The sequence below is a fragment of the Chiloscyllium plagiosum genome, chromosome 19 (genome assembly GCF_004010195.1).
Source record: "Chiloscyllium plagiosum isolate BGI_BamShark_2017 chromosome 19, ASM401019v2, whole genome shotgun sequence".
NCBI lineage: Eukaryota > Metazoa > Chordata > Chondrichthyes > Orectolobiformes > Hemiscylliidae > Chiloscyllium > Chiloscyllium plagiosum.
The window spans coordinates 66305295-66331286 of NC_057728.1; the positions used below are offsets into that span (position 1 = coordinate 66305295).

Here is a 25992-nt window from a genome sequence, read left to right on the forward strand (position 1 = left end):
AGGGCCAGTCAAAGACAGAAGTGGGAAGTTGAGTGTGGACCCTATGGAGATCGGAGAGGTGCTAAATGAACATTTCTCATCGGTTTTCACTCAGGAAAAGGAGAATACTGTAGAGGGGAAGAATGAGGTACGAGATATTAGACTAGAACGGATCGAGGTTAGTAAGGAGATGTTATCAATTCTAGAAGGTGTGAAAATAGACAAGTCTCCTGGGCCGGATGGGATTTATCCGAGGATTTTCTGGGAAGCTAGGGAGGAGATAGCGGAGCCTTTGGTTTTGATCTTTGAGTCGTCATTGTCTACAGGTTTAGTACCAGAGGACTGGAGGATTGCAAATGTTGTGCCCTTGTTCAAGAAGGCAGTAGAGATGACCCAGGTAATTACAGACCAGTGAACATTACTTCTGTTATAGGAAAGGTTTTGGAAAGGATCATAAGAGATAGGATTTATAATCATCTAGCAAGCAACAATTTGATTGCAGATAGTCAATATGGTTTCGTCAAGGGCAGGTCATGTCTCACAAACCTCATTGAGTTTTTTGAGAAGGTGACCAAGCATGTAGATGAGGGGAGGGCAGTTGATGTGGTGTACATGGACTTCAGTAAAGCCTTTGATAAGGATCCACATGGTAGGCTGTTGGAGAAAATGCAGAGGCATGGGATTTAGCAGATTGGATTAGAAATTGGCTTTCTGGAAGAAGGCAGCGAGTGATGGTTGATGGAAAATATTCAGCCTGGAGTCCGGTTACTAGTGTTGTGCCACAAGGGTCTGTTTTGGGACCACTGTGTTTGTTATTTTTATAAATGACTTAGACGCAGGCATAGGTGGATGGGTTAGTAAATTTGCAGACGACACTAAAGTCACTGGAGTAGTGGACAGTGTGGAAGAATGTTACAGGTTGTGGGGGACTTGGATAAACTGCAGAATTGGGCTGAGAGGTGGCAAATGGAGTTCAATGCAGCTAAATGTGAGGTGATGCACTTTGGGAAGAATAACAGGAAGGCAGAGTACTGGGTCAATGGAAAGATTCTTGGTAGTGTGGATGTGCAGAGGGATCTTGGAGTCCATGTACATAGATCCCTGAAAGTTGTCACCCAGGTGGATAGTGCTGTAAAGAAGGCATACGGTGTGTTCAGTTTCATTGGTAGAGGGATTGAGTTCCGGAGCCGCAATATTATGCAGCAACTATACAAAACACTGGTGCGGCCACACTTGGAATATTGTGTACAGTTCTGGTCGACCCATTACAGGAAGGATGTGGAAGCATTGGAAAAGGTGCAGAGGAGATTTACCAGGATGTTGCCTGGTCAGGAGGGAGGCTCTTATGAGGAAAGGCTAAGAGACTTGGGTCTGTTCTCATTGGAGGGGGGATTTGATAGCGACATACAAGATGATCAGAGGATTAGATAGGGAAGACAGTGAAAGTTCGGTGTGGACTTGTTGGGCCGAAGGGCCTGTTTCCACACTGTATGTAATCTAATCTAAAAAAAAATTGAGGGGTGATAGATTTAAGACAGATGTTAGAGGCAAGTTCTTTACTCAGAGAGTGGTAAGGGCGTGGAATGCCCTGCCTGTCAATGTAGTCAACCCAGCCACATTAGGGAGATTTAAACAATCCTTTGATAAGCACATGGATAGTGATGGGATAGTGTAGGGGGATGGGCTTAGATTAGTTCACAGGTCGGTGCAAATTGAGGGCCGAAGGGTCTGTTCTGTGTTGTACTGTTCTGTGTTCTATGTTCACTCCCCCTTGGATGTGCGAACTGTCTATCAAAACTATGCACTGTTTGAAAGATCTCCCCCCAGCACCCATTCCTCTGTCCAAGGGAATAGTGATCCGGCCTGTCCACTGTTTCTCACTGTCAGGTTCCTCAGACTCCGGTGCGGGGCCCTGATTAATTGCTTGTCCGCCTTTTTTAATTGAGTCATAGCCAACATATTGAAACACAGTTTTAGAGATTTACAAGGGCTTTGCTGTAAATCCATTGACGTTTCCATCCCTCTCCTTTTCCACGTGAGGAGATTTAACTCTCTCAGTTTGGCAGACCCTGATTTATCGTGTTCTTGAGATACTTTGCAGGTACCTGTCAGTGGCTCCCTGAACATGGACGACTTATCCTTCAGTCCGAGATGTTGTTCCTAACCAGCCTGTTCAGAGATGTTATGATCCACTTCTGCTGCAGCTAGGACTTGAACACAGGACTCCTGGATCAAAGGCAGGGATACTACCCTGGCACCACAAAAACCATCCCCTTTTTTTATTTCTTTATGCCCAGAGATTTCAAACCTCTGGATGAGTCCTATGCCACCACTAAATCACCCGTGTTACACCCGTGTAAGCATGACCAATGAGGGCATTGCAATAATATCGGGGAGGACAGGAAGAGGGGGAGGGGGCTACATTAAAATGAATCAATTGGAAAGCAAAGTGAGTTACTGATGGTGGTGCAGCGAGGTGAGAAAATAACTCTTTGGTTGTTCTGCACTTCTGGATGTAAAGAAGAAAAATGAAAAGAAAGCATGAGGGGTCTTGTAGCAAAGTGAGCCGGAAGGCCTGGTTTGAGGTCCCACCTTTGCCAGAGATACAATCGTACAGCAGAGGAGAGGCCCTTTGGCCCATTGAGTCTGTACTGACAAAATAACCTCTGCACTAGACCCATAGCCTCAAATATTTACAAATAAAGGAACTGAGGGTTCTTGTGGTAGTGTCCCTGCCTTTGACCCAGGAGGTGGACTTGCTCCATAATTAGCATAACATCTCTGCACAGGTTGATCAGGGACTCTGCACACACTTGACACACACTCTGCAACCCCTTTGCACACACCCGGTGCACACTCTGCACACACTCAGCACACATTCTGCAACCCCTCTGCACGCACTCGGTGCACACTCTGCACACACTCGGCACACACTCTGCAACCCCTCCGCGCACACTTGGCACACACTCGGCACACACTCGGCACACACTCTGCAATCCCTTTGCACACACTCTGCACACACTCGGTGCCCATTCTGCGCACACTCAGCGCCCCACTCTGCACACGCTCTGCACACACTCCACATAAACTCCACATGTACTCTATACACAATCGGCACACACTCTGCACACAATCGGTGCACGCACTCCGCGCATACTCTGCAACTCACTGCACACATACTCCGTGCAAACTCCACGCACAATCAGCAACCCATTCCACGCGTACTTGGTGCACACTCCGCACACACTCTGTACATACCCGCTGCACACACTCCACACATGTTCCGTGCAGACTCCACGCACACTTGGCGCGCACTCTGCAACCCACTCTGCACACACTCGGTGCCCATTCTGCGCACACTCAGCGCCCCACTCTGCACACGCTCTGCACACACTCCACATAAACTCCACATGTACTCTATATATCTTACCCTGCACTTTGTGGCTTGCAAGGAATCTGAGGAAATGATTTTCATCCAGAGGGTGGCAGAGAAATAGAGTGTGCTGCCTGAGAGGGTGGTGGGAGCGGGAACTCGCACAACATTACAGAAGTTCCTGGACCTGAGCACTTAAAATGCCAGGGCACAGTTGGCTATGGACCAAGTGCAGGTCAATGGGATTAGTGTAGTTTGGTGTTTGTTGGTCAGCACAGACGTGGTGGGCCAAAGGGCCTGTTGCTATGACTCTAAAGCTCATTTAATAGAAAATGACCTTCTGTGTGCTAACAACACAGAGATCGGCACATCCAGGGGTTTCCAGAACCCCTACAGTGTGGAAGCAAACTATTCGGCACATACCAACCCTCTGGGCAGCATCCCACCCTACACTCGGCATTTCCCATGGAAAACCCACCTGATCTGCCCATCTCTGGAGTGTGGGAGGAAACCAGAACAAACCCACACAGACACGGGGAGAAGGTGCAACCTCCACACAGACAGTTGCCCGAGGTTGGAATCGAACCCGGGTCCCTGGTACAGTGAGGCAGTAGTGCTAACCTAACCACTGAGCCATTGTTTATTTTATACAGGTTTAGAGGTGTGATTGAGAGATTCACCAGGGCATTCGACATGATCCTAGATAAACAGGAACCAGTCAGTACAGTTTAAAACTAACCTCACGTTACAAATACATAATTTGCTCAGAAGCTGATCAGTGGATACTAGTGAAACGATCGGCTGATTCAGGGTGGGCTTGGGGAGGGTGGGAGCAGTTTAATGTCACTTTCAGTAATTCCAATCAATGGACAGATAGCTGGAGTCTGGCCACCCTGACCGAAACTCTGTGCAGTGTCTTTCCTCCTGGTGTCCTTCCGTTTCTGTGTTTCCTCATGTCTACACCAACATCCCAACAAAAACCAAAGAATACAAACCTTCCTCCATACTGCCCCGGAATGATCCGGATCTGCTGATTGTCCTTGGCCTGTCCTCCAGGGAGTTTGCACTTCCACACAATTGGGAATCTCCGTACAAGTCAAATGAGGAATCTTGCGTGGGAATGCTGTTTGAACGCATCATACTGGGACCAGAGAGATGAAACTGGGACACTGCTGTAGGACTCACTGCAAATCAAACAAGCACAACTCTTAGCACCTTGCAAAAACAATAACATGCATTTATATAGAACCCTTAAGATGGCCAAAGAAATATAATTGGAATGAATTTGACTCCAAGCCACAGAAGCAGGCAATACAGGCAGATCGGTGAAAAGGAGTCGGTTTTAAGAACAATCTTAAAGGAGAATTAGATTGGTTTCAGAAGGGAATTCTGGAGCTCTGTCCAGGAAGCTGAAAACACAGCCACCAATGGTGAGTGACGGATATCAGGGGGTGCTCAAGGGGGCTGGAATAATTTCAATATTTGTTTTTACAAATACAGCTGGTGTGCATCTTCAAAAGCAATGGTCATACAGATCACAACAGTATGAAGACCAGCCTATTCAGTCAGTTCATTCTGATTACCCAAAGGGTTCGGAGCTTTGATATTGCAACTTAAGTCAAGTACAATGATGTCTCATTAAGTACTGCCAACTTGTATCACTGCTCATAATAAGGAAATATAAATTGAGTCACAACAGATAGATGGTCATTGAAACAGGAGCAGGTCATTTCAAGCAGCAGAGAGAGGAGTTTAAAACTACAAGATGTACAAGCAGACGTAGGTGAGAGTGTGGTGCTGGAAAAGCACAGCAGGTCAGGCAGCATCAGGAATGATGACGGGCTGATGCCCGAAATGTTAATTCTCCTGCTCCTCGGATGCTGCCTGACCTGCTGTGCTTTTCCAGCACCACACTCTTGATTCTGATCTCCAGCATCTGCAGTCCTCACTTTCTCCATCCAATCTACTCCATCAGTGAATGAGATCATAGAACATCAAACAGTACAGCACAGTCCAGGCCCTTCGGCCCTCGATGTTGTGCTGGCCTTTTATCCTACTCTAAGATCAGACTAACCCCCTTCATTGTACTGTCGTCCATGTGCCTATCCAAAAGTCACTTAAATGTCCCTAATGTCTCTGACTCTACTCCCACCGCTGGCAGTGCATTCCACACACCCATCACTCTCTGTGTAAAGAACCTCCCTCTGATATCTCCCCTAAACCTTCCTGCAATCACCTTAAAATTATATCCCCTTGCGATAGACATTTCCGCCCTGGGGCAAAGTCTCTGGCTATCCACTCTATCTATGCCTCTCATCATCATGTACACCTCTGTCAAGTCACCCCTCATCCTTCTTCCCTCCAATGAGAAAAGCCCTAGCTCCCCCAACCTTTCTTCATAAGCCATGCCCTCCAGTCCAGGCAGCATCCTGGTCAATCTCCTCTGCACCCTCTCTAAAGCTTCCACATCCTTCCTACAATGAGGCGATCAGAACTGAAAACAATATTCCAAGTGTGGTCTAACCAGGGCTTTATGGAGCTGCAGCATAACCTTGCGGCTCTTAAACTTAATCTCCCCGTCAATGAAAGCCAACACACCACATGTCTTCTTAACAACCCTATCAACTTGGGTGGCAACTTTGAGGGATCCCTCTGTTCCTCCACACTGCCGCGAATCCTGCCTTTAACCGTGTATTCTGCATTCAAATTCGACCTTCCAAAATAAATCACTTCACACTTTTCCAGGCTGAACTCCATCTGCCACTTCTCAGCCCAGCTCTGCATCCTGTCAATGTCCCATTGCAACCTACAACAGCCCTCCGCACTATCCACCACTCCACTAATCTTCATGTCATCAGCAAACTTACTAACCTACCCTTCCACTTCCTCATCCAAGTCCTTTATAAAAACATCACATAGGGATCATGGCTAATCTAAACAAAAACTGAAACAACAGTGGATGCTGTAAATCAGAGGCAAAAATTGCTGAGCTTTTTCTGCAATTTATACTTTGGCCCTGGATGATCTGATCATCCTCAACTCCCATCTTCTGTCTTTTCCCCATAAACCTTGATTCCCTTACTGAGTAAAAAATCTACCTGTCTCGGCCTGAAAAATACTGAATGGACCAGCCTCACCAATCCAGTCTGATAAAGAATTCCACAGATTCCCTACCTTCTGAGGGAAGAAATGCCTCCTCATCTCTGACTTAGAAATGCGACCCCTTAGTCTAAATGATGCCCTCTGGTCTTAGACTCTCTCACAGGGGCGGAAGCAACCTCTCCACATTTCCCCTGTCAAGCCCCCTAAAAATTCTGTATGTTTCAGTGAGGTCATTTCTCATTCTTTGATATTATTCTGTAAGTTGATCGTATCTCACAACTGATATACAATATTTCAGACCAATATGTGGTTCAATCGATCACGAGGACGAAGCCATTTTTTATGAGGGGTGATTGTTGATACAGCTCAGGTGACCTCACGACAGTAACGTTAATGAACTAATAGTGAGAGCTAGGAAAATGCAGCAGTTGCTTGATAAACAGGATTAGCTGTCCCTGCTGCTTTCAGACTTACTCAGGCATAAATGCAGCAGGCGTTACTGATAAATTATATGAAAGATACTTCAAACAAAACAGCCCAATTAGCCCCAATCCAGCTCTAATTATTCAGCATTAATAAACACTTCTCGACTTTTCAATCTCGAGCACTGAGTTCAACAACTTCAGGTTGTAACTGCCCTCCCAGTTTTTAAAGCGAGCAGGTGTTAGTGATCATTCCACACCCATCTTCTCAGTCCTGGTGTGCTCAGAAGTGAGATGACATCAGTAATATTATCGACCTGCCTTTGCTGGTCTCATACTGGACTTTACCCACAGCTCCTGCAGGAGCAGTCATTCCTATAGTCATCATGATCTACAATGCAGCAAAAAGCACCCATCGCATCTGTGCCAGTCCAAAAGGCTTCACTATTCTAATCCCACTTCCCAGCACCTGGCCCATAGCCCTGTGTGCCTTGACATTGCAACTCCACATCGAAAAACTTCCTTAATGTGATGGGGGTTTCTGCCTCTCCCACCCTTACAGGCAGAGTGTTCCAGATTCCCACTACCGTCTGGGGAAAACAAAATTTCCTCACATCCCTCAATACCTCCTGCCCCTTATCTTAAATCTATGCCCCTTGTCAATGAACGCTCCATCAACGGGAAAAATCTCTTCTTGTCTATCCTGTCAATGCCCCTCATCACCTTATCCATCTCAATCCTGTTCCCTCTCAATCTCCTCTGCTCCAAGGGAAACAGCCCCAGTCTGTCCACTCTCTCTCCATCACTGAGACTCTACAGCCCAGACCTACATCCTGGTAAACCTCCCCCTGCCCCCTCTCCAGTGCTATCACATCCCGCCGATAATCCGGATTCCAGAACTGCGCACAATGCTCCACACACAGACACACACACACACACACACTCACAGACACACACACAGACACACATAGACACAGACACACACACACAGACACTGACAGACACAGACACACACACACACTCACACAGACAGACACACAGAGACACACACACACAGACACACACTCACACAGACACACACACAGAGACACAGACAGACACACACACAGACAGACACACCGTCCCTTGATCCTTCCCAGAGTCCTATCATTCATCATGGATTCCCTTGCCTTGTTTGTCCAGCCCAAGTGCATCATCTCCCATTTACCCAGATGGAATTGTATATGCCTCTGACCAGCCCATCAATATCCTCCTGTAATCTATCTTCTTCACAGTTTACCACCTGACCATACCCAACTGGAGGTAATCAAATATTGTCACCAAAAGGCTGCAGGACTCACTGAATGTGGAGCATGTTGTGGTTTACAGTTAGAGAGCACTGACTGTAGAAATGTACCCAGGGTGTAGATCATCAATTACCCTGCTGTCTGCAGTGTACAACCAGGACTTTGACATTTAACCTCTGGGGCCTTCAGATCAATCACAGACTTTTCCTTGCAATCTGTCTCTAGTTTTGATTAAAATTGTCAAAATCTAGAACTTGTGGGCGGCACGGTGGCACAGTGGTTAGCACTGCTGCCTCACAGCGCCAGAGACCCAGGTTCAATTCCCGCCTCAGACGACTGTGTGGAGTTTGCATGTTCTCCCCGTGTCTGCGTGGGTTTCCTCCGGGTGCTCCGGTTTCCTCCCACAGTCCAAAGATGTGCAGGTCAGGTGAATTGGCCATAAGGGGCGGTGTGGACTTGTTGGGCCGAAGGGCCTGTTTCCTCACTGTAATGTAATCTAAATCTAAACTTATTCCCATTTTGATGGAATAACAGCAAGCAAACATGTTAACTCTGTTTCTTTCTGCAGATTTAATTGCTGAAACCCATCGAAAATGCTCAGTCACCTTTGGTTTCTTAGAGTAGTATAGAGGCCCTTCGGCCCATCGAGCCTATGCCACTAAAAACACAACTCCAGCCACATGAGCCCCATATTCCAGCACTAGGTCCACACTCTGGAATGTTCTGACACTTCAAGTGGCTCATCCACGTACTTTTAAAGGTTGTGAGATTTCCCACATCAACCTTCAATTTCCACACCCCACGCAGTGTGTTCCACTCCCCCCTACGCAGTGTATTCCACTTCCCCACCCCCCTCCTCTGGGTGAAAATGTTTTTCTTCCCATCCCCCTGTAAATCTCCACCTTTCACTTTAACGTTAAGTGCCCCCACCGCCTTGTTATTTACCCTTTCAGCAAGGGAGGGTGGGAGGGAGGCAGCTGCATTCTATGCACCACCTCCGAACCCCACATAATTTTATACACTATCGGCTCCACCTCAGCCTCGTCTGCTCTAATGAAAACAACCCAAGCCTATCCCGCCTCTCTTCATCACTGGAATGCTCCATCCCAGGCAACACCCTGGTGAATCTCCTCCACACTCCCCCCCGCCCCAGTGCAATCCCATCCTTCCTTCAATGTGGGAACCAGAACTGCACACAGTACTCCCACTGTGGCCTCACCAACATAACCTCCCTGTTCTAAGAGTCTATACAACAATTGATAAGGGGAAGCATTCAATTTGTCTTCTTAACCACCTTCAGGGAGCTGCACACAGAGCTGTTCCTCTGAGCTTCCTCGTGCCCTGCCATTCACTGAGCATTCCCTGAGAATTAGAATTACATCCAGTTCACAGAAGGGAAACTGGCAGTTCAGCCCATCTGTGTCTATCCTGTACCTAAACCTCCTTCCCACCAGCTTTCACCCTCAGCTTATTCACCTCGATCACTCACTGTGATACTGAGTTTCTCAATCACTGTCTGTCCGACCTTCCTCTGCAATCCCTTATTAATATTACAGCGACTGTCAAATACTGAAAGCTGCTAGTTTTGAACTCCACCACATGGAAACATTGATTTATCTCTAGATTTAACTTCAAAATCTTCATAATCATCAGGCCCTCCATCTCTTCACCATTAAGCCATCACTATTTTGTAGCTCAAGTCCTCACTGCATTTAAGTTAATAGTGAAAACATCAATTATTGAAGCAGGGTACAAATTGAATTTTACCTTGAATTAATGCAATTTGAAAATTGTTGAGGGTCAGTCCATACTAACAATCTCTCTAGCATTTTCCCCACTGGCAATCTGCATTCCAAAAGGAGAGGGCTTGGAGATTGTGACAGGACGTGAGGGTCAATTCTTTGATCACCATTACCTGTAACTGTACAATGACACCTGAAAATGTGTTGCTGGAAAAGCACAGCAGGTCAGGCAGCATCCAAGGAACAGGAGAATCGGGAAGAAGGGCTCATGCCCGAAACGTCGATTCTCCTGCTCCTTGGATGCTGCCTGACCTGCTGCGCTTTTCCAGCAACACATTTTCAGCTCTGATAAGTTTCTCAACCCCATTCTCCCACTTTCTCCCCCTAACCCTTGATCCCCTTGATACTCAAGGACCTATCTATCTCAGTCTTAAACATACTCAATGACCTGGCCCCCACAGCCTTCTGTGGCAGTGAATTCCACACATTCCCCACTCTCTGGCTGAAGAAGCTTCGCCTTGTCTCTGTTCGAAAAGGTCTTCCCTTTCCTCTACGGCAGTGCCCTGAGGTTCTAGACTCTCCAACCAATGGAAACAGCTTTCCAAAGTCCACTATGTCCAGGCAATTCAGTATTCTGTAAGTTACAATCATCCTTCGAAACTCCATCAAGTATGAATCCAGAATCCCTCAAACGTTCCCCATATGTTAACCCTTTCATTCCCAGGATCATTTTCGGGCATAAGCCCTTCTTCAGGATTCCTCTGCATTTTCTCCAACAGCCTACCATGTGGAACCTTATCAAAGGCTTTACTGAAGTCCATGTATACCACATCACCTGCCCTACCCTCATCCACATGCTTGGTCACCTTCTCAAAAAACTCAATGAGGTTTGTGACCTGCCCTTGGCTATCTACAATCAAGTTGTTGCTTGCTAGATGATTATAAATCCCATCTCTTATAATCCTTTCCAAACCTTTCATCCAACAGATGTAAGGTTCACTGGTCTACAATTACCTGGTAAAAACAATGACTGCAGATGCTAGAAACCAGATTCTGGATTAGAGTGGTGCTGGAAAAGCACAGCAGGTCAGGCAGCATCTGAGGATCTGGGTCATCTCTACTGCCTTTATTGAACAAGGGCATAACATTTGCAATCCTCCAGTCCTCTGGTACTAAACCTGTAGACAATGACGACTCAAAGATCAAGATCAAAGGCTCCAACATCTCCTCCCTAGCTTCCCAGAGAAATCTTGGATAAATCCCATCTGGCCCAGGGGATTTGTCTACTTTCATTCATTCTAGAATTGATAACACCCCTTCCTTACTAACCTCGATCCTTTCTAGTCTAATATCTCGTACCTCATTCTTCCCCTCTACAATATTCTCCTTTCCTTGAGTGAAAACAGATGAAAAATATTCGTTTAGCATATCTCTGATCTCCACAGGGTCCACACTCAACTTCCCACTTCTGTCTTTGACTGGCCCTATTCCTACTCTTGTCATCCTCTTTTTCCTCACATACCTACAGAAAGCTTTAGGGTTCTCCTTTATTCTACCTGCTAAAGACTGTTGATGTCCTCTCTTTGCTCTTTTTAACTCTCTCTTTAAATCCTTCCTAGCTGATCTGTAACTCTCCATCGCCTCATCTGAACCATCTCATCTCATCATCACATGAGGCTCCTCCTTCTGCTTAACAAGAGATGCAATTTCTGTAGTAAACCACGGTTCCCTTACCTCATCACTTCCTCCCTGCCTGACCGGGACAGACCTATCAAGGACACACAATATCTGTTCCTTAAACCAGCTCCACATTTCGATTGTCCCCATCCCCTGCATTTTGCAACCCCATTCTATGCATCCTAATTCTTGCCTAATCGCATTATAATTGCCTTTGCCCCATCGATAACTCTTGACCTGTGGCATGTACCTATCCCTTTCCATCGCGAAACTAAACGTAACTGAATTATGGTCACTCTCTCCAAAGTGCTCACCTACAACCAAATCAAACACCTGGCCTGGTTCATTACCAAGCACTAGTGTGGCCTCCCCTCTTGTCGGCCCTTCGACATACTGTGTCAGGAAACCCTCCTGTACACATTGGACAAAAACTGACCCATCCGACGTACTAGAGTTACTGCATTTCCAGTCAATGTTGGGGAAGTTAATGTCCCCATAATGACCACCCTATTCCTTTCACTCCCACCCAGAATCATTTTACCAATCCTCTCCTCCACATCACTGGAACTCTGCAGAGGCCTATAAAAACCTCCAAGCAGTGTGACCTCTCCTCTCCTGTTTCTAACCTCAGCCCTCACTACCTCAGTAGACGAGACCTCATCAAAAGTTCTTTCAGCCACCGTTATACTGTCCTTGACTAACAAGGCCACACCTCCCCCTTTATTACCGCCTTCCCTGTTCTTAATAAAAGGTCTAAACCCTGGAACTTGCAACATCCATTCCTCACCCTGCTCTATCCATGTCTCCGAAATGGCCACAACATCGAAGTCCCAGGTACCTATCCATGCTGCAAGCTCACCTACCTTACTTTGGATACTCCTGGTGTTGAAGTAGACACACTTCAAACCAGCTCGCTGCCTGCCAGCTGGCACCTGGGAGGCAACATACCAACCGCGAGTCTCGTTCGTTCCCAACAAACCTTCTATCTGAGCCTCTAACTATTGAGTCCCCAATGACTAACACTCTCCTCCTTTCCCTCCTTCTCTTCTGTGCAACAGGGACAGGCTCTGTGCCAGAGACCTGGGCCCCACTGCTTGCCCCTGGTAAGTCGTCCCCCTCAACAGTATCCAAAACGGTATACATGTTTTTCAGGGGAACGACCACAGGGGATCCCTCCACTGACTGTCTTTTCCCCCTTCGAACAATCACCCAGCTTTTCTCGTGCCTAGGAATAACTACTTCCCTGTAACGCTTATCTCTCACAGACTCCACCTCCTAAATGATCCAAAGTTCATCCAGCTCCCGCTCCAGTTCCCTAACACGGTCTTGGAGGAGCCAGAGTTGGGTGCACTTCCTGCAGATGTACTTGGATGGGACACTAATGGCGTCCCTCACCTCAAACATCCTGCAGGAGGGACATTTCTCTCCCTGCACTGCCATCCCTGCTAGTCCCCTTATCACAAAGTAAAAAAGAAGAGACGCTTACCTGCTATGTCCCTGGTCTTTAAGGTTAGAGGGGGTGGTTGGGTGGGAGGCCCTACAAGGGCAGGGTCTCAGGTTTAGAGAAAATACTGATTTATATAGCTGAGGGAAATGTAGAAAACACTACTGAGCTGGTTTTCCCAGTCCACCTGCGTGAAATCCCCCGGGGTCACTGAACCGTGCCCTTCCTACACATCTTTTCTATCTCGTGGTGAATCTTGCACCTCAGATCCAGACTAATGTTTGGAGGCTTGTACATAACCTCCATTACTGTTTTTTTTACCTTTGTGGTTCCTCAATTCTACCCGCACGAATTCTATACCAACCTGCCCTACTTTGTTTCCTAATATTGATTTAATTTCATTTCTTACTAGTAAGGTGACCCCACCCCCGCTGCCCACCTGCCTACCTTTTCAATAGGATGCATACCCTTGAATATTCAGCCCTTAACCCTGTGATGCCCACCACATCATACCTGCCGATTCTGATCTGCACCACAAGCTCATTTACCTTATTCCTTATACTTTGTGCCTTCAGTTATCACACCTTCAGTCCTGTATTAACGTTCCCTCTTCTCATTGTCACTCCTTTATCTAATGTGTTTGAAGTTTGATTCCTAACCCCTTCCAAACATTTTGTGCGCTGGAGACTTTAATAATTTCTCCTGAGTTCTCCTTCTTTTCATATTTTTCCATGCAGCTGTATGCATCCTTACAGACATTACCCTGTAGCATTGCTTCCCATTGGTCATTGTACACCTGGTGTTTGACCCTTCCCTTCCCCTGCCCTTCCTAGTTTAAAGTTCTGTTGACCACCCTATGCACCAAAACACTAGCCCCAGCTCAGTTCAGGTGGAAAACCATCCCAACGGTCCAGATCCCTTCTGTCCCAATACGAATGCCATTATCCCATGAAAAGAAACCCCTCTTTCCCTCACCACTCTCTTAGTCACAAATTTACGTCCCTTATTCTCACATCCTGGTATCAATCTGCATGTAATTTAGGCAGTAATCCGGAGACTGTTACCCTTGAAGACCTGTTCCTTAACTTAGCTCCTAGTTTCTGTTAATCCCTAAACAGGTCCTCTTTTCTAGTCTTGCCTGTGTTGTTTGTTCCGACATGGAACTCAATAACTGGATCCTCCCCACCCAATATCTTTTCAAGCCAGTCAGAGATGTACCGCACCCAGGCACCAGGTAGGTAACATACTATGCAGGACTCTCAATCGTGCTTACAAAAGGATACTACCCAGTCCCCTAATTATAGAACCCCCTACAACTACCACTCGTGTTTTTTGCTCCCCACTCTTGACTGGTCTCCTATACCAAGGTGCCATGGTCAGCTGACTCATCCTCTTTTCAGCTCTGTTCCTCATCCATACAAGGAGCAAGTACCTCATACCTATCAGATAAGGTCAAGAGCTGAAACAAAATTAAATCAACAGCAGGAAATGATGTAGGGTCAGATGATGTCTTCTAGCTCTCAAGTAAAAACAGGAAGTGCTGGAGAAACTCAGCAGGTCTGGCAGCATCTGTGAAGAGAGAAACAGAGTTAACATTCTGAGTCCAATATGACTGTTCTTCAGACCCTCTGGTTCTGGCCTGACCCACAAGAGGAAACATCCTTTCCCCATCCAATTTGTCAAGGTTATTCAGGGTCTGATATACTTCATACACTCACCCCCTCACTCTCTAAACTCCAGGGGAAACAAGCCCAGTCTGATCCCCATCAAACTGAAAGGGATGCTGCTCAAGGAATACCTGAATGCTTTCACTGACCTAAATGTGTAAAATGATATGTGCCACTGCAAGGGGATGAGATGGCAGAGGGTGAGGGCAGAGGTGATTGGCTGACTGTGTCTTGCAGGCCTCCAGTTGAGTGAGAGCGAAGCCATTCCTTGCCTTCCTCATGGCTGGCTTGTCGAGATGACGGGGTGTACCTGCAGGAAAGATAGATGTTCACACAGATTCAGAACAGTTCCACACTGAGTGCATCCATCATTACTAAAACTCCAAGTTAAATATATACATCATCTTCCACACAGTCACCTCAAGGTTCTTCACCTGATCCTACTCAGGTAACAAAACACAAACTGACTCAACAATGAAGATTTCTGGAGAGACAGATGAACATTGAATAAAGAGGCTTTTTTTTAATTTACTCATTGGACATGTGGGTGTCATTGGCTAGGCCCAGTATTTATTGCCCGTCCCTAGTTGCCCCTTGAAAAGGTGGGGGTGAGCTGCCTTCTTGACCCGTTGCAGTCCATGTGCTCTGGGTTGACCCACAATGCCCTTAGGGAGGGAATTCTAGGATTCTGACCTAGTGACACTGAAGGGACAGCGATATATTTCCAAGTCAGGATAGTGAGTGACTAGGAGGGGAACTTGCAGGGGGTGGTGTTCCCATGTATCTGCTGCCCTTGTCCTTCAAGATGGAAGTGGTTGTGGGTTTGGAAGATGCTGTCTGAGGTGAATTTCTGCAGTGCATCTTGTAGATAGACACACTGCTGAGGGTTGGTGGAGGGAGGCAGTGGATGTTTGTGGATGTGGTGCCAATCAAACAGGCTGCTTTGCCCTGAATGGTGCCAAATTTCCTGAGTGTTGTTGGAGTTGCACCCATCCAGGGCAAGTGGGGAGTATTCCCTCACTCTCCTGACCTGTGCCTTGTAGATGGTGGACAGGCTTTGGGGAGTCAGGAGGTGAGTTACTCACTGCAGATTCCCAGCCTCTGACCTGCTCCTGTAGCCACTGTGTTTATGTGGTGAGTCCAGTTGAGTTTCTGGTCAGTGGTAAATACCAGGATGTTGATAGTGGAGGTTTCAGTGATAGCAACAAAGGGACATTGAATTGCCTTTTATTGGAGATGACCATTGCCTGATATTTGTGTGATACAAATGTTATTTTAAAGAACATCTTAAAGAAGGGGCCAATATTGGCAGGGCGGTGAGTTTTGCAGAGAATATGGAGGAGACACTTAAAGTCACAGGCATTACTGGAAGGACAATTACAATATCCAGAGGGTTAGACTAACACAGAGACGGCAGAGGAGCTGATGAAATTAGAGGAAATAATGGAGGAACAGCAAGTGGAACAGTAAAATCCAGGTGTTGGCCAGCCAGTGTGAGCCACTGAGCACAGGGGGATCACGGGAGGAGGGGAACCTGGTACAGCCGCATCTTTTAAAAAAGGAAAGTTAAACCATTTTGTCAGGCAGATCACAAGCAAGAGCCACTCGGGTAAGTAAACATGAGTTTGAATCACTGACAAAATAATTGGACCACAAAACCAATTTGTGGTGTTCTTGATAAATGCATGTGCACAGTATAAACAAACAAGAATGATCTGAAACAAAACAAAACCTCCTCACTCACTTATTTTCACAGCATGCAATGAAAGGATCTTGCAAACTAACATAATTATTACACCAAGTCTGTCCAAAATAATTTCTTTAGGATCTTATTTTCCCCGGGAAAAGTGGAGTTGGTGTGTTATCAGGGAGAGGCTACTAAGGTTCTGAACAGGAGACTCAGAGAATTGCATTCATTAATTAAAGCCAGCAAACCACAGAGTCACCAATATCAGACAATCACTAACCGGACTGAAGAGAATTTGGACAGAATGACTTTGACCCAGAGAGCGGGGAGACTGTGTACTTCACTCCCAAAGGGAGGGTCAAATTGACTCATGCCAATACATTGAGGGGGAGACTGGATAAACAGAGGAGGAAGAGATCGCATTTGTGTGGACCAGCCCCTCCCAGCTAATGGGTGGAGTCGAGTGCAGCCCCAAACCTCTCTGCTTCCCAGGGTTATATTTCCAGATTTTATTTGAACTGATTTAAAATTCTCAAATGGCCAGAGTGGGTTAGAACACCCTGATTCTCAATCCAGCATTACTGGCTTTGCTCAACCAAAAACAGAAAGTGCTGAAGAAACTCAGCAGGTCGGGCAGCATCTGTGGAGAGAAACAGATTCTTCTGAATGACTCCAAACTTTAACTGCTTCTCTCTCCACAGATGCTGCCAGACCTGCCGAGTTTCTTCAGCATGTCCTATTTGTATTTCAGATCCCTAAAGCATCTTACTTTAATTATAGAGTTGGGAGTAACACAGTCATTAGGAGAAAGTGAGGACTGCAGATGCTGGAGATCAGAGTCGAGAGTAGGCTGCTGGAAAAGCACAGCAGGTCAGGCAGCATCCGAGGAGCAGGAGAATGGCCCTGATGAAGGGCTCGACTGTTAAAACGTCAGATGCTTTCTGACCTGCTGTGCTTTTCCAGCACCACACTCTCAACTCAGTAACACAATCATTACATTACACAGACTCCCTACAGTATGGAAACAGGTCCTACAGCAAAACAATTCATCACTAACTCTCCAAAGAGCATCTCCCCCAGACGTATCCCCCTACCCTATCCCTGTAATACTGCATTTCCTATGGCCAATCCACCCTAACGTACACATCTTTGGACTATGGGAGGAAACCAGAGCCGGGGAGACAGACATGGGGAGAATATGCAAACTCCACACAGACAGAATCCCGAGGCTGGGTTTGAACTTGGGTCCTGAGTGCTGTGAGGCTGTAGTGCTAACCACTGAGCCACTGTGCTGCTCTTACTGTACACTCCCCCTTGGTATAGGACCTGTGAGAGAAAAATTACCAACTGGTTACATGGAGAGACAATGGCCTAATGGTATTATCACTTGACTGTTAAACCAGAGACCCAAATAACGTTCCAGGGATCTGGAATTAAATCCTGCCACGGCAGATGGTGGAATTTGATTTCAATAAAAGTCTGGAATTAAGAATCTAATAATGACCACGAATCCATTGTCAGAAAAACCCATTTGTTTCACTAATGCCCTTTCAGGAAGGAAACTGCCATCCTTACCTGTTCTACACGTGACTCCAGACCCACAGCAATGTGGATGTTTCTTAACTGCCCCCTGGGCAATTCGGGATGGGCAATACATGCTGACCTAGCCAGTGAACCCCTCATCCCGTGAATGAATAAAAAAAAATGAAGCAAATGTCAGGTTTAGCCTTTTTTCCAGTTAGAGCTGTGTCCTGTAAGCTGTCCAAATGTTCAGTGTCTCCCTTTGTGTGTGTATGTCTGCATTTGTGTGTCTGTCTGTGTGTTTATCTGTGTGTGTCTGTGAGAGTGAGTGTGTTTGACTATGCGTGCTTGTGAGTGTGTGCGTATATGTGTGAGTATATGTGTGTGTATGTGTGTGTATATGTGAGTGTGTGCATGTGTGTGAGTGTGTGTGTGTGTCTGTGTATGCGTGAGGGCTGGTGTGTTGGGAAATCCCTCACTGTTTGTACCAGGTATAAAGTCTTTATTGCTCCTGTTGTTCAGTTGTTTCTGACACAGAAAAGGTGATAAGCTGCAGGTATTCCAGATGCCTCTTTCGCTAACACCACACAGATTCCAAACCATGACAGAACAGCTCACAAACAATTGCATAACAAAAGAATGCAGAAGCACTAAGGTGTCACAGCACTGCAGTTTTTAATAACATTATTTATGAACTGTGGATGCTTATGCAAGTGGGAATTGCCTGCTGGGTGAACAGAACAGTTTCCACTTTATAACAATCACAGAAATTGCTGGAAAAGGTCAGTAGATCTGACAGCATCCATGGAGAGAAATCAGGGTTCTGAGGAAGGGTCACTAGACCCAAAACATTAACTCTGATTTCTCTCTACAAATGCTACCAGACCTACTGAGCTTTTCCAGCAATTTCTGTTTTGGTTTCTGATTTATATCATCCGCAGTTTTTTCAGTTTCAGTTTCCACTTTGTGTTGGCAGTGTCAGTCCCTGGTCAGGCATGGCATACTTGGAGCTGCTGTCAGTCTGTCCCTGAGTGATACGTTCCAGGCTGGCATTTGTTCCCATCAGCCTCCAGGCCACATCCACCTTGATCAGCGTTTCTACATTATGGCTAATCAATGTCAAGCTGTGTGTGAGTGTGAGAGAAAAAGTGCGTGTTCCCATCAGCCTCCAGGCCACATCCACCTTGATCAGCGTTTCCACATTATGGCTAATCAATGTCAAGCTGTGTGTGAGTGTGAGAGAAAAAGTGTGTATATGTGTGTGAGTGTACACGTGAGTGTATGTATGAGCATGTGTGTGCGCGCATGTGTGAGAGTGCGTGTGTGTGAGTGCATGTATGATTGTGCATGAGCGTGTGTGTGAGTGCATGTGTGTGTGCGTGTGTATGTGTGAGTGTGTATGTGTGTGTGTGTGAGTGTGTGAGTGAATGCGTGTGAGTGTGTCTGTATGAGAGTGCGTGTCTGGATGAGTATGTGAATATGTGTGTCTGTGCATATGTGTCTGTGTGAGTGTTGTGTGTCTGTGTGAGTGAGTGTGCATGAGTGACTGTGTGTCTGTGTTTGTGTGAGTCTGTGTGTGTGCGTGTGTGTGTGTGAGCATGTATGTGTGTGTGGGTACGCGTGTCTGTGTGTTTGTGGGTTATGTCTGTATGTCTGTGTGAGTGAGTGTGTGTGCGTGTACAGTGAGGCGCTGCCCACCAGAAACTAGACTGCGGCTACAAAGGGCCTTGATGCATATTCACAGCAAATCCATTAATATGAAAGCGTCTCTAACCTGAGTCCCTTTTTAGGGAGGGTGTTTCGATCTAGTTGCACACTGTTAAAACAAAGAGAAATCACTCACAGCACACAACAAAAACAAGCATCATCTCAACATCTGCGCACTGTCGGTATTTAATAATAAATAACTTCAGGTTAATCAGTTTGCTTAAAGAGAATGCATTTGCTTTTGGTTCGAGCCCACGCAGGTTGTTAGCTGGACAACATGGAAGGAAAGCATGCACAATTAGAATAAAAGCAGTAAAATGCAGCCAATCAGAAAGGAACTCTGCTTCTTGGATCTGAATAAATTAAATAAAGAATTCCTCCGATTAATATGTTAACCCTCAATCACCGTGATAGTAAATGGAATTGAACTGAGCATTTTAATGAGTGAGGTCTTTGTCCCTTTTACTCAATCCCAATGGTTATTTGGGGAAGTGGGATGGGGTGGCTGATTTGGGTTGGGTTGGAGAGGGGTGAGATGTATTGAGTTTGAGACAGACATTGAGGATACCTCACTGAGTGCAGCTGTACATGCTGACTTCCAGGCAGTCAGTATTGACTCTGTCAACCTCCCTTAAGAATTTTATACCATTCAATAAGATCATTACTCATTTGTCCAAAATTCAAAGAAACCAAGCTCGTTCTCCTCAGTCCCTTCACACAGCTCAGGGGTGCTGAGGACCCTGCTACAGGGGGACAGGAAAAGAATCACATTTTCATGACTGCCTTTCACTCTTTGTAATCATGTGAAATGCATTAAGAAGAAAGCATAGTGACAGAGCAGGTCGGCTGTTAGTGATGGACAAAGCATATCAAAGGAAAGCAACAGACTGTTAGAACCATCACAGCGACTGAGATAAAGCTGCAAGGCTCCGAACTGAGGGCACTGACATGGCCAAACCTCCCTGTTCATGCAGTCATTACCTGGCATGGGCTTGTGATGTCACCTATTAAGCAGTTTCATCAACCAAACACTGAAGGTAATCAGTAAATTATTGGATAACACAGGACTTGCAGAAACCATTCAACGTCATGTCTGCACTAGCTCAGTGAACATGCTGTCCCAATCATTCCACCGCCCCTCCTCTCTCCCCAGAGCCCCAAAATGTTCCCAAATCAATGTTTTCCCTAATTCCCTTTTTGAGAGTTATTCCTGAATCTGCATTCACTATCAGGAAGAGTGTTCCAGCTCACCACAGGTCACTGGGTCAAAATAATTTCTCTTCACTCATCCCACCCCACCCTGAGCACAGATCTCATGTCAAAAACTTCTTTTTTCCTCATGAAATGGAAGGGAAGGGAGTTTGTGTTTGTGTAATATTCGATCCCATCTGTCTGCAAAGTACAACAACAGCTCAGATTCATTACCCAGTACTTTGGTATACTGTCATGTGGGTAGTATGGCAGATGGTTTGTACACAGCAAGATCTCACAGACTGAAATGAAATCAACAATTAAAGTTTGCTTTTCACGGGTTTTGACCTTCAGGAAGAATGATGGCCAGGAACTAGGGTAATCTCCCTGCTCCTTCCTTACGCAATGTCACAGGTGAAGCTCAGGTGAATTACTGGAGCAGGGAGACAGGGCTGTAGTTTAGCTCTTTGGTTAACCAGCCAGGCCTGAGACAATGCATCACTTACTCAGACTGTAGGTCTCAAACCCACAACCTCCTGTCCCCGACAGACTGGGGCACAGAGACACAATTGGAGGAGTATCTCCATGGTTCCTTTCAGAGTCAGTGCCTGGACAGTGACTGCATGAGTGGACAGTAGTACTGCTCTCTCTTTCCCTGTAAACACTGTGACAACTAACAATGGTCCCTGCTGCTCTGATTAAACACCTCCAACCCCAAATTTTGGACCGGATCAGAAGTTCAGTCAAAGGTTAGGAAAATGGGGCAGGAGCAGGTTGCACTGGGCCAGTATTCTGATTTTCGAATGGCCATCTTTGGTCTGTAGGAGAGGAGTGTTTGAAGACGGGTTATCACATCAGTCTTGCCCTGTCTCTGAGAGGCTGTGCTTGGTAACATTGAGGAAAAAGGCCAACTGCTTGATTTCTGAATGTGGATCAGGAAACTGAGGGGGGGGTCAGGTCAGGTCAGGAGGAATGGCCTCAGAGAGGTATTCGTGATCTTGTCAAATCATCCATCTGCCTCATTTCAGCCCTGCTCAGCCTGGACTGGACACTGCCTCGATCATGTGGTGGGAATCAAGGTGGACAGTTCACCCACAATAAAGCCAAGTGTAACTTGGGCACGGGTCTTGCACGGGTTTCTGAAGTAATTCAGAAACAATCTGCTTGTGACTGGTTTGCATTTGCTTTTAAGCAATGGCTAACACGTCTCCCTTCAGTCCAGGCTGGTTCGATTGGAGCTTCTGGTCTTGATGTGACATCGGCGAAGGATTTACCTGTCCAGCTTCCGAGAGGGAGTGATCCTGTGATACTGAGGCGTGTTAACAAGGAAACAAAGTGGACTAATAGTCAAGAAAGCAGAAGGAGAGAGAGAGAAAGAGAGACAGAGACAGAGAGAAAGAGAAAGAAAGGGTAAAAGAGAGAGAAAGAGATAGCATGAACAGAAGGAGAAAAAAGGAAAAACATTAACATCTCGAAAAAAAATGTAGTTAATAAACAATGATGATGTGTAGGAGAGCCTTCCCCATTCTGGGTAACTTCCTCCTAGCACTGACTGTCAGGTCGGGAGTCAGGCTCAAACTTTCCCCATTGACAGCTGCTTCAGGGTGGGTTCCTGACCCTCTGAGTGTCTGTACTGACTCCCCCTTGCAGTACTGAGGGAGGGCTGCACTGCCAATAGGACCACCCTTTGGATGGAGATTATCACTAGACTATTAATCCAGAGACCCAGGTTCAAATCCTTCATAGATTCACTACAGTATGGAAACAGGCCATTCAGCCCAACAAGTCCACACCTACCCTCTGAAGAGTAACCCACCCAGACTCATTCCCCTACTCTATTAGTCTACATTTACACCTGACTAATGCACCTAACCTACACATCCCTGAATACTATGGGTAATTTAGCGTGGCCAATTCACCCTAACCTGCACGTCTGTGGATTGTGGGAGGAAACCGGAGTATCAGTAAGGAGACCAAATGTGCACGCAGTATTCCAGGTGTGGCCTCACCAGCACCTTGTACAGCTGTAACATAACCTCCCTGCTTTTAAATTCAATCCCTTTCTCAATGAAGGACAATATTCCATTTGCCTTCCTAATTACCTGTTGTACCTGCAGACCAATCCTCTGTGAATCCTGCACAAGGACACCCAGGTCTGTCTGCACAGCAGCTTGCTGCAACTCTTTACCATTCAAGTAATAATCCTTTTTACTGTTACTCTGACCAAATTGTATGACTTCACATTTATTAACATTGTACTCCATCTGCCAGACCTTTGCCCACTCAATGTATCCATGTTCCTCTGCGATGGTTCAGTCCTCTGCACATTTTGCTCTGCTCTCATCTTAGTGTCATCGGCAAACTTTGACACTGTACATGAGGTCCCCAACTCCAAATCATCGATATAAATTGTAACTAATTGCTGTCCCAACACTGATCCCTGAGGCACACCACCAGTCACTGATTGCCTACCAGAATCGCACTCATTTATCCCCACTCTTTGCTTCCTGTCAGTCAACCAATCCTCCACCCCCACTAATACTCTACCCCTAGCACCATCCATCTTTATTTTATGCAGCAGCCTCTTGTCCGGCACCTTGTTGAAGGCCTTTTGGAAATCTAGGTACACCACATCCACTGGGTCCCCATTGTCCTTGCTTGTAATGTCTTCATAGAATTCCAAAAGATTTGTGAAGCATGAACTGCCCTTCATGAACCCATGCTGTGTCTGTACAATGGAAAAATTTCTTTCGAGATGTGCTGTTATTTCTTCTTTGATAATAGACTCGAGCATCACCCTCCTGCAGAGGTTAAGCTCACTGGGCTATAATTTCCCATTTTTTGTGTAGCTCCCGTTTTAAACAATGGTGTCACATTTGCTATTTTCCAATCTGCTGGGACTGCCCCAGAGTTCAGCAAATTTTGGAAAAACACTGCCAGTCCACCTGTTATTTCTCCCGCCATCTCTTTTAGTACCCTGGGATGCATTCCATCAGGGCCAGGAGACGTATCTATCCTTAGCTCCATTATCTTACCCAACACTAGCTCTTCTGTAATAATAATTGTTTCCAGGTCCTCACCTACCTTCGTCTCTTCATCACTTACTGGCATATTATTAGAATGCTCCACTATGGAGACCGATGCAAAATACCTGTTCAATTCCTCAGCCATTTCATCATCTCCCATAACTAACTGTCCCTCCTCATCCTCTAAAGGACCAACATTTACTTTAGCCCCTCTTCTTCATTTTATATATTTCTCGAAATGGGGTACTGGGCTAATGGTCGGATACTTGGTAGTGTGGATGAGCAGAGGGATCTTGGTGTCCATGTACACAGATCTCTGAAAGTTGCCACCCAGGTAAATAGTGCGGTGAGGAAGGCATTTGGCGTACTGGCTTTTATTGGTAGAGGAATTGAGTTCCAGAGCCCTGAGATCATGTTGCAGTTGTATAAGACTCTGGTGCGGCCGCATCTGGAGTATTGTGTGCAGTTTTGGTCGCCATACGTATCTATCCTTAGCTCCATTATCTTACCCAAGGATGTGGAGGCACTGGAACGGGTGCAGAGGAGGTTTACCAGGATGTTGCCTGGTATGGTAGGAAGATCGTATGAGGAAAGGCTGAGGCACTTGGGGCTGTTTTCATTGGAGAAAAGAAGGTTTGGGGTGACTTGATAGAGGTGTACAAGATGATTAGGGGTTTAGATAGGGTTGACCATGAGAACCTTTTTCCACATATGGAGTCAGCTATTACGAGGGGGCATAGCTTTAAATTAACGGGTGGTAGATGTAGGACAGATGTTAGGGGTAGGTTCTTTACTCAGCGAGTCGTGAGTTCGTGGAATGCCCTGCCAGTAGCAGTGGTGGACTCTCCCTCTTTATGGGCATTTAAACGGGCATTGGATAGGCAAATGGAGGATAGTGGGCTAGTGTAGGTTAGGTGGGCTTGGAACGGCACAACATCGAGGGCCAAAGGGCCTGTACTGCGCTGTATTCTTCTATGTTCTATGTTCTTTATATTCTGTGCTAGTTTTTTTTCTCATGTTCTATCTTACTTTACTTTGTAGATCTATTTGTGGCTTTCCGTTGACTATTAAAATTTTCCCAATTTTCTCAATTCCTGCTGCTTTTGGCCACTTTGTATGCCTTCTCTTTCGCATTGATAACCTCCCTTATTTCCTTAGACACCCAGGGCAGATTACTCCTCTTCTTACATTCCTTCCCTCTCATTGGAATATACTTTTGCTGAACACTTTGAAAAATGTATTTGAAGGGTCTGCACTGCTCGTCAACTGTCACACCATAAAGTCTCTGGTTCCAGTCTACTTTAGCTAAGTCCTCCCTCATTCTAACATAGTCCCCCTTTTTCAAGCACAGGACCCTGGGATTGGATTTTATCTTCACACTATCCAACTGTATTCTAAATTCAACCATACGGTGATCACTCCTTCCAAGACAATCCCTGTCCATCAGGTCATTAATTATTCCTGTCTCATTAACAATTTATTGTGGGCATCAGGGTTGAAGTGATGGACTGGTAAAGCAGATTGACATCTACAGAAATATAAAGGTGAATGTGCACTAAAAGCAGCTTGGATCTACAGCTGAAAGTTGGGATCAAGTGGCCTTTTATTTGTGAAAGTCACGTCCAAATGAAATGCCACGGACAACTGGATGTCGTTGAAACTGAGTGAGACATTATTTCTAAAGGGAAGATAGAGCTGGAAATCAGGAAAGAGAGCAAGGGGAATTGTGAAAACTTAAACAGCTGGGAATGCATATTGACATCATAGACGCAGAGTAATGAAAGTGACTGTGGATTTTGATGTGGGAGTTGATGAGGGTTGAGTTGTGAATTGGGATCTTAAAGGTGAGAGGATCATAGAGTCATAGAGATGTACAGCACAGAAACAGATCCTTCGGTCCAACCCATCCATGCCGACCAGATATCCCAACCCAATCTAGTCCCACCTGCCAGAACCCGGCCTATATCTCTCCAAACCCTTCCTATTCATATATCCATCTAAATGCCTCTTAAATGTTGCAATTGTACCAGCCTCCACCACATCCTCTGGCAGCTCATTCCATACACGTCCCACCCTCTGCAATGAAAGGTTGCCCCTTAGGTCTCTTTTATATCTTTCCCCTCTCACCCTAAACCTATGCCCTCTAGTTCTGGACTCCCCGACCACAG

General features: G+C 46.0%; 1 protein-coding gene across 6 annotated transcripts in view; it reads right to left on the bottom strand.

Moving 5' to 3' along the window:
* The window catches only part of nav3 (neuron navigator 3), a 219091-nt gene that overhangs the window by 74026 nt on the left and 119073 nt on the right, over nt 1-25992 (bottom strand). For 3 of the 6 annotated variants that reach the window (XM_043708780.1, XM_043708778.1, XM_043708779.1), the window contains exons 9-12: nt 22073-22138; nt 19675-19716; nt 14842-15002; nt 4348-4536 (exon numbers count right to left, since the gene is read on the bottom strand). In XM_043708780.1, the coding sequence (XP_043564715.1) occupies nt 4348-4536; nt 14842-15002; nt 19675-19716; nt 22073-22138 (458 nt within the window). The remainder of the gene's footprint in view (nt 1-4347; nt 4537-14841; nt 15003-19674; nt 19717-22072; nt 22139-25992) is intronic. The other 3 variants (XM_043708782.1, XM_043708781.1, XM_043708783.1) reach the window with 2 other exon arrangements.